A 9,619-nucleotide genomic window follows, 5' to 3' on the forward strand; every position below is an offset into this window, starting at 1 on the left:
CTTTTTTTACCAATTTGAGCCACCGCTCCACTTCTGGATTTAGCGTGGTTAATTGGAGATGAGTCTCTTGGACTTTGCTGCCTGGGCTGGCTCAAATCTCCATCCTCAGATCACAGTTTTCTGAGTAGCTAGAATTAAAGGCATGAGCCAGTGGCACCCAGCTTCTCATCCATTTTGTTGCACCTCTGGTTTGTTCTCTATAGCAGAGCAACAGAGAATAAATAAGTGGTGAAGAGTCTTTTACCAGAGGTAGACATTTGTAGTGTCTCGTTTATGTCAGATTACTTTGTGTGGAGTTGGTTTACCTGTTGTTCTATTATTGGACAGCTTAGCTGTGGAGTCATTTTAAATTTCAAAATAGATTATAGTATGTGTGTATGTGAGAGAAAGACAGAGACAGAGAAAGTTTTACAAAAATTATGTTTTGTGTTCATTAGGCCCTCTTTTTCTACTTCTAATTTTACTGTGAGTCAAAGACTTAGGTTTCACAGCCTCTGGGAATACTAAGCAACTGCAGAATATAAGATTTTAGAGGCCAAAAGTAACCTACTAGAAATTCAAATCCATCTTTTATCTTTTAGATAAAAGCCTTTGGAATCCTTTTAGTGTGAAGTTATCAGCATGCTTGATTCTCATGTAACCTCATTACCTACCCAAGGATTATTCAGAATACTTGGTGAGCCATGCTCTGTGGCTCAAACTCAGTTTTTTTTTTTTTTATCATGACTACCATCCAGTGAGAAGCCACCTGGGTCCACCTCGTTCTGCTTGAGAAATTCCTTCTGCTCACCCCAACATAGCCTTGCATATCACAGATCAAAAGGGATGTTGAAGACTCTTCAAAAATGTTCCTCAAAGAAATCAGCTTATTTTATTTGAGCATTTCCAAAACTTACTTAACTGCAGAGCCTTCTTCCACATTAACACTTTGTAAGTTACCTAGGAAGTTTGTAAAACAAAAAGTAGAATAGATACTTTGAGGACCTGATGCTTCAGGATTAAGACCTGGACTTTGGAAGCCATGGCAGTATTCCTGCTATATCTTTATTTTATGTATTAGATTCTTATCCAGCGTCTGCACTAATCCCCCTCTCCCATATCAAGATGGCAAGGGTTTTTCATATTTTCCTGAAAAATTATTTTCATCAGTGGTTGGCACTGCTTTCATTCAATGAAATAAACTCCCGATTCATAAGTTAAGAAGACAATAAAAAGAGTATGAACAGAATTGAGGTGATGTTAGTTTAACAATTGTTATTTTAAGGCTCACTTAAAACAAGATAATTCGTTACTTGGGGGACAAACCTAATTTCCCAATCTGAAACCTTGTAGAGATTTATTTATTCCATAAGCATGCGATCTTATCTGCTCAGATTTACATTTAGAGCAATAAAGCCTCTGGCGCTGCTCCAAGTTGTCTGCAAGAAGAGGAGACAGGAGATAAGAACATTCCTGTTTTTATTGCTTTCCAGAATATTGAAGTTGGGGTGTGGGTTGGAAATATGGTCATAAATGTCCATTGAGTCTGATACCAAAGAGGTAAACCAGTCTTCTTTGGAAGATGTAGTAAATCTCAAGCCACTGGTATTCATTTGTCAAAAACTGTCAAACAAAAGCTTAAAAGAAAACCAGATGAGAGCTTCTGCAAACTCCTCAGGCAAAGCACCATCACTTCAACTTTAAGATATACTGGAGGTTTTTGGGATGCCATTTCCAGGAGTCAAACTTTCAACTGTTCACTCCCAGAGTGATCTTACTTGCCCTACACTCAAATTGCTACATACCATATTAAACAAAAAGGGATGGCATTGATCTAGGACCTTCCTGGGAAGAGCCAACAACAGTGCAACCCTGAAAAAGGTGCTTTCATTGGTCACACTCAGCCAGAGGCTATTCTGGGTTCCTGTCCGAGTGCTGTTGTCTAGGAGGATTCATAAAATCCTTACGTTTTCATAGCTGGAACGAGGTCAATGTGGTCTATATTAGCTCATTCTTCTTAAACTTCTTAAGCTTTTTTCTTTTTGCATTAGAACTCTGGTTAAAAGCTGCCAGAATCTTGACAGAATGTGGTGTGGGGGATTTTTATTGCCTAATAAATAATATCGTAGTAGGTCATAATTCCATATTAGCCACTAAATATCCAAAATGTATAAAGCATGCAAAGTTAGGTCCAAGATATAGATGAAAGACAGCACAGTGTCATTTCTTAAGATTTATTCATTTCTTTTCTAATGTGAAAGGAGAGAGGGTACATTCTCCTACATCCCAGACTTACAGAGCTGAATGCTGCCTGGAGGTCCTAAAGAATTACACTGACAAAGCCCAAGTTTTTCCCCTCTAGTATTTAAATTATCAATAGAGAAATTCTGTATGGAATTTTGCAAGAAATCTCAGGATTTCAGATTTGTAAGATGTATATAGTCCTTCATAAACTCCCATCATGGTCATCATCTACCATCCCAGAAAGTTGCAGAAATTATAGCAGATACAGTGCTCCTTGTTTGTAGAACACCTGCATTGTGACATTCATCTTCCTCCAGGCATCCTAGGATTCAAACATATTCATTGGCAAGAAATTCATCCTTAAAAATAGTCATTTTCTCCAGCTAAAATGAATCCATGTCTAATTTGTTGGAATCACACACACACACACACACACACACACACACACACACACATATCCTCTGTGATAGATTTTCATCCTCTATAGGACCATTGTACACCTGCCTAAATTCTTTTAACTCTCAAGGCTAGCACTCTACAACTCCACTTCTATCTTTTTTTTTTTTTGGTGGTTAATTAGAGATAAGAGTGTGATGGACTTTCCTGCCCAGGCTGGCTTTGATCCTCAATCCTCAGATCTAAGCCTCCTGAGTAACTAAGATTACATTGTGAGCTACTGGCTCCCAGCTTGAACTTTTTTACTCCTTCATTTTCCTGAAAGCTAACAAGTATCTGACTACTTAAATTAACTCTTTGAATCACTCACTTCCTAAAAATCAGGACAGTGATAAAGTTAGTTCAAAGGGAGAGAATGATACCAGTATATCTTAGATTGTGAGGATTATGATAGACAAAGATTAACATTCTCTAGGAGGTAGATTCTGTCATTGGCCGTAAACTTGAGACAGTTTACATGCCACTGCTACGATGTGCCTTTTCAGTAGACAGAGCTAATATTCCCCTCTCAATTAAAGCATATTTTATGTCCACAGAAACCAGATACTGCTATACTCAGCACACGATGGAAGTCACAGGAAACAGCATCTCTGTCACCAAACGCTGTGTACCACTAGAAGAGTGCTTGTCCACTGGCTGCAGAGACTCAGAGCATGAAGGCCACAAGGTCTGGGCAACAAAGCAAAAGATGGTACAGTGTAGGCAGCTGCCTGTTATCTCAGACAGACAGCTGCCAGTACTCACAAGCAGATGCCCCTGCCCATACGGGCTGCCTTCTATCATTATACCACTGTAAAAAGAAGATTCCTTTATGTATGCCCTAAAAGAACATGAATGTATATGAGCACTTTCCAAGAGGGTTGAAGATGATTATAAGACTGCTATTTCCTCATTCAGAAGAAAATCAGCTATCTACCAGAAGGGCCAGAGCAGGGACCACTAATGCCCATCATAGCAAAGCACTGGAGATACCAGAGCAAGTCATTTACCTGGGAAGGCTGATACATTTTAGCTTTCATAACTCCATGTGTCTTTCTGGGTATGAGATTGGAGAAGGTCTCTGCTGGATTTTGACTAATTTGAAGTGATCAAAGAACCCCCATGTGGATTTGCACCTCTTAAACTTTATCAGGGTCAGGGCAATTTCTTACTGTGTATCTCAGAAAGCATTACCTATGAAGACTTCCTTCTCTCAATTTTCAAGTAATTTCTCAAAATTACTAAGAATTCAATTTTTGATACTGTAACTATATACATGTAATATATCCTTCCAGCTTGTTTTGGATATGAAATATGAAAGGTAGACCAATTACTTGATCCTTCTAGCAGGAGAACAGGGAGGACCAGAGAAGTTTTGTTGTATGGTCATATGTCATGTGTTGCACCGTCAGTAAGTGACAGAAACCAACTTCAAATTCATTTGAGACTTTCAGTCTTTGTTCTCAACATTACACTCTTCCTAGCCCGTGTCAGTTGTGACCAAATGCTCAGATTGTTTCAGGACAATGACTGTAAAAGATATCAACTATTCTATAAATATGACCAGCTCATAGCTTGTTAAAATGCAGCCTCTAGTTCTCAAAGTCTGGTAAGGTTTGAGTTTCTGCATTTCTAACAAGTGTCCACCTATTGTTGAAGCTGCTGGTGCATACTAGGCACAGCCATGGCCTAAAGTAACCAAGGCCTATCAATTGCCCTTTGGATTTGTTTATTTTGTGTAATTCTGGAGTAAAGCAGAATAAATCAGGAATAATTGTATAGATGAAAGCCTTTTGGATGTCAGCTCAGAGAATGGGGTTAACTGTGCTGACAGTGATAAACAAAATAAATATCCAAGTTCAAGTTGCCTACTTGTTGCTCTATTTTCACTATAAAAACTTGGCAGAGGAAGATTTGCCCTCCTGACTGCTTTCTCATGTGGTCAAGAAGAGTTTCTTGAAAAAGAAAAGCAAGCTTCATAATCCCCAGTTCACAGATGGAATGGCTGAGGCCTAAAAATGTTGCAAAACTTTGTAGCAATGACAGGGTAGGAAAACAAAAACAATACCCTCATTCCTTGAAATTTAAGCTGAGCTATTTTCAATTTGACCATGCTGCTTCATTTATCTCCATGGTTCCTAAATGTGGGATTGGCGATTGCTTTGTAGAACAAATCTCTGTCCTTTGAATTTTGCCATGATGGAGTCAGTGTCTTTAAAATCCTTGCCTCTTTCCAAAACCTGTTTACTTTCTCATCAACTTTTTTTTTCTTCCTTTCTTTTAGATCTGCACCTCCTGCTGTGAAGGAAATATCTGTAACCTGCCACTCCCTCGAAATGAAACCGATGCCACATTTGCCACCACATCACCTATAAATCAGACAAAAAGGCACCCACACTGTATGTCGGTGCTTGTGTCCTGCTTGTGGGTATGGTTAGGACTCACTGTGTAGCAGCTCAAGGCAACATGGGTAGTAGTGATCTGTGGGGATCACGGCAGTCTCTCATCATGCATGCGTCATTGACCTGGCAGCATTGTGCACATAAGATCACAGCACTCACAGGTGTCATCATGGCCAGGCAGTACCCTAGCCATGCTTCACTGTTGTCATTTACAGTCCAGCCAAGACCTAATCAGAGCCAGCCTCTTCCCAATACATTCCCTGGGACCTGTACCACAAACTGTTGTTTTTACTCCAGGAAAGAAAGAGCTGTGCATGTAGTACAATCTGGGGTTCTTGATTTAGAATCCATGTATGAGCTGCAGGAGTTCTGAAGAGTCTGTTATATGGATACTGGATACATGTAAAAGATGGTGTTTCAGGAGAAGGGTAAAAGAACCACTGGTTTTATTCTAATTATGAATTCACGTATTGTTTTAGGATTTTACAACTTTGAATCTGAATATGGGTGGACTATTTCATTTTAGATTCCAACTGAGTTTCTCAAAGAGCAATTTACTCTATGCAATTTGCTCACTTTAATTTTCCCAATCTCTTTTTCTTGAGGCAAAGAATTATTTCCCTCTGCTCTGCCTGAGAGGTAAAACAGGCAATCATAAAAGTTTGGTGTATTTGTAGGGGTGACTAGAGAAAGATTTTCCCCAACTTAATGGAATTATCATTCATGAAGTACTTATGCTTAACTCTTTATATAATTGGATAGATTCACTTTGATGGGAAAATTAATCATGTTCCATAAAACCTTCCATTCAACCTGGGCCAATGGTATCCAGAGTCCCAAAGTTGGATGGGGTTACTTTTACCAGGTGCTGGGTTCCATTTAATCATAAATAATTTAGTCAGAGATGATGGGATTTTTGGATGAAAGAGAGACCTATGAAGGTTACTTCTAGTTTTTTGAGGGCTCAGAAGTAGCTCAATAAGTTTCCTCATTATCCATAGTTCTTAGTGCCAAAGAACCTTCTCCTTTCACATACCCAGTGATTTTTTAGGATGAAGGTTCTGGATTAAATTGTCTTTAAACCAATAGCTAAGGAAAACAGAATATGCTAAGAGTAGCAAAAGGTGGATTATAAGACTAGTAAAGAGTCTAGTAAAATAGTATGCTTTTGTTTCTTTTAGATCTTGCTTTTGAAATAGAGGATAGAATGTTCATCTTTCATATATTGTTGACACCCAAAGTTACAGTTTTTTTCTTCTTCCTTGTAAATTCTTTAAACACTATTTATTTTTTATGACATAACCAGAAACTAAAATATATTCTGAAAAGTTCTTTATTCTGAACAAATCAAATCTTAATGCTTATTTTTCAACAGTGGTAAAGCTTTTAATATATGTTTGTGGAAAGTTATCTGTAATACTTGCACCAGTGTTGGAAAAAAATTAATGTGCTGTGAGCAAGAGTAATGTGCTTGCTGCAAGGTTCTTGCTCATGGTTTTCTCAGTGGTATTGTCTCAGATATATTCAGGTGGATTTCATCACTGGTCAGAATTTCTGTTGTGGAGTATGTTTGTGTGTAATGTGGTTGGAACCAGTAGTGATACAGAAGACAGTGTCATCTGCTGTGCACAGAAAGCTATCTTTGGCTCAAGAAATGAGACCCACCTCAGGGACTAAATGTGAACTGACAGCAGTGACTCTGATACAAAAAACAATCAAAATTACATCACATGGCCTTAATTCAGAGTTTGGTAGGCTTATCAATTTTCTTTAGGTGCTTATAATTGGAGTTAGGAGTCAAGGGAAAGAAAGCAAGACATGCATTAAGCACCTCCTATGTGCCAGGCACTATGCTAAGCACTTTACATAGCTAGGTCATATAATCCCTGCAAGAACCCTCTAAGGAATAGCACTAGTATTTAAACTTTACAAATGAAGGTTCTGAAGCTCTAGGAAGCTCAATGAGGTGAACGTTTTCCTGCAGATGAGGCAGGAAGAGTGGACACAATGAGAAAGTCAAATTACCCTTCTAGGAATTTGCTCATTTTTATCATGTAGAGTTTATCTTACCCTGCTTCTACAAGATTCCATTTGCATGTGACCCCAGCTGATATTTTTCTCTTACTGTTGAGAATCCTTCATTCATCCCTCTTGCTAAGAGTAGACAACTGATGCTGCATCTAAAGATGCTATAAGGCAAAGAAAATCTGGTGTTGTACATATATCTACAAGTACCAATTGTGCATGGTCACAGTCCACAGACATTTTCCAAGTTCTGCATGCAATTTGAATAAGAGACAAGGGAGCGACCACATCAGAACCTCACTAGCTGGTGTCCAGGGACCAGGTCCACAAAGGTGGAGAAAAACCCAGCCCCCAGGAACTTATTGCAGATACTGCACAAATGGCTGCATGCATCCCAAACACCTGTCAAAATGGCTTTTGTTTAATTCTCTTGAAAGAAAATGGTTTGTCAACCATAGCTTCAGGAATTAAGGAAGGGCCAGTCATGTGGAAGTTCTAGGATTGGTTAGCCATCTGACTTTTCTACTACATTATACTTTCCATTAAATTTCACTATTGGTGATGGCTTGAAGTGTAGAGGGCCATGATGTGTATATTAATCTATGTGCCACATATTTATTTTTAGACTCCTTCAAACACCCATGTCAATATTGTATCAATGCATAAATGTTGTAAATATTGTATATTTTGTAAATCAATGAATAAAAATTTTAAGTGTATCTCACTGGGCTTTTTCCTTAAGATGTTCATGTCAATCAATGATTAATGTACCCAGGTCAGGTTCAAGACTTTGGGATTAGCACCAAGAGTTCACTTTTCAGTTGTACAGACAAGAAATATATGCGTGAAAAGACACGAGATAATTCACCCTTGTGAAATGATTCATCTAGACTGCGCATGCTGCAGAAAATCAAAGAAGAGAGGATTAACAAACTTTTCTTTTAATCAGGTCTATAGGTTCCCTTGAACATTTCTTTGTTAAATTAGGAAATATAAAGACTGTATGTATGTGTGCATATATATAAATTGCTCATTCCATTAATCTGATTTCTACATCTAATCTATACTTGAAGTGAGTTATGACAATGATGATGTAATAAAAAGTACCTCCCTTCATTTCATAGTTTCTTTTGCAATGGAAACAAATATTGGAATAGTAAACATATCATTTGAAGTGATACAATACATTTATTATATTTTTCTTAGTAGGAAAAAATAGATTGAAAACAACCTTGATAAACCAGTTTATTTGTGACTCCTGGTTATTCTTTAATTCTTGGTTTGTTTTTGTTTTTGCTGGTCATGGGGCCTGAACTCTGGATCTGGGCGCTGTCCCTAAGCTCTTTAGCTCAAGACTAGTGCTCTACCACTTGAGCCACAGCGCCACTTCCAACCTTTTCTGCTTATGTAGTGCTGAGGAATCGAACCCAGGGTCTCATGCATGCAAGGCAAGCACTCTATCACTGAGCCACCTTCCCAGCCCTGTTCTTTAATTCTTTCCAAGAAAATACATCTTTTTTTTCCATAGTTTAAAGTTTTCAAGTATGGTTCTGGATGAGTGATGTGATTGTTATTTCTTATCCATGTGCTTAATGTAATGTGGTGCACTGTCTTTTTTAGGAAATCTTGTTTTGAAAACATGAATTACCTGGGGTTTTATTTTTTGTTGTTTTAAATGTTTCTATCTTTTTGTTATTTTTAAGTAGTTATACCAAGGAGTTTCTATTTAACAAAGCAGTTTGTGAACATAATGCATCTTGCTCATGTTGATCTTTTCAATGTTCTCACTCATTCCTCCCAACCTACCCCTTCCCTCACTTTAAAAAAAAAATTTGAAGGATATACATTAAATTCTTGAGTGCATTCTTCACACTTCTCCTCTTCATTCATCTACCCCTTTCTCTCCTTGATCCCTTCTAACACCTTCCAAATAACCACTTCCTGGTGTTTATTTTGACTTTACCTTTCTAATGAATTGCACTATTTGAGATCTCCTTTGAACCTATGATATTTCAGGTAATATATTTGTATACACTTGCATACCACCCCACATATTTACTTGAAAGTTTACAAGCTAAGGAAAAATATGCATCCTTTGTCTCTCTGGACCTGACTTGCCATAATTTTTTCCAGATCTTTCCATTTATTTACACATGATACAATATCATTGTTTCTAATGGGTGAGTAAAACACACACTCACACACACACACACACACACACAATTACATTTTCTTGATTCACTGAGCCACCTTCCCAGCCCTATGCTTAGATTTTGAGGAACCTCCACGCTGCTTTCCACAGTGATTGGACAAATTTACATTCCCACCCTTGGTGTTTTAGGGTTCCCTTTTAGCTATATCCTTGCCAGTATCTGTTACTGTTTGTTTTCTTGATGATGGGCACAAGGGAAATGTCAATCAAAACAACACAGATTCCACCTTACTCCCATTAGAATGGCCATTTCATGAGGTTTATGAAGGATCCTCATCCTCTCTAGCTAGAATAACAGACACACATCATGATGCCTACCAAG

General features: G+C 38.0%; 1 protein-coding gene across 1 annotated transcript in view; it reads left to right on the forward strand.

Moving 5' to 3' along the window:
- The window catches only part of Lypd6 (LY6/PLAUR domain containing 6), a 26,233-nt gene extending 20,979 nt beyond the window's left edge, over positions 1-5,254 (forward strand). The window contains exons 3-4 of the mRNA XM_013028226.1: positions 3,216-3,346; positions 4,943-5,254. Of these exons, the coding sequence (XP_012883680.1) occupies positions 3,216-3,346; positions 4,943-5,110 (299 nt within the window). The 3' untranslated portion in view covers positions 5,111-5,254. The remainder of the gene's footprint in view (positions 1-3,215; positions 3,347-4,942) is intronic.
- The last annotated feature ends 4,365 nt before the right edge of the window (positions 5,255-9,619 follow it).

This window comes from Dipodomys ordii, unplaced genomic scaffold (genome assembly GCF_000151885.1).
Source record: "Dipodomys ordii isolate 6190 unplaced genomic scaffold, Dord_2.0 Scaffold5, whole genome shotgun sequence".
In the NCBI taxonomy this organism is placed as follows: domain Eukaryota; kingdom Metazoa; phylum Chordata; class Mammalia; order Rodentia; family Heteromyidae; genus Dipodomys; species Dipodomys ordii.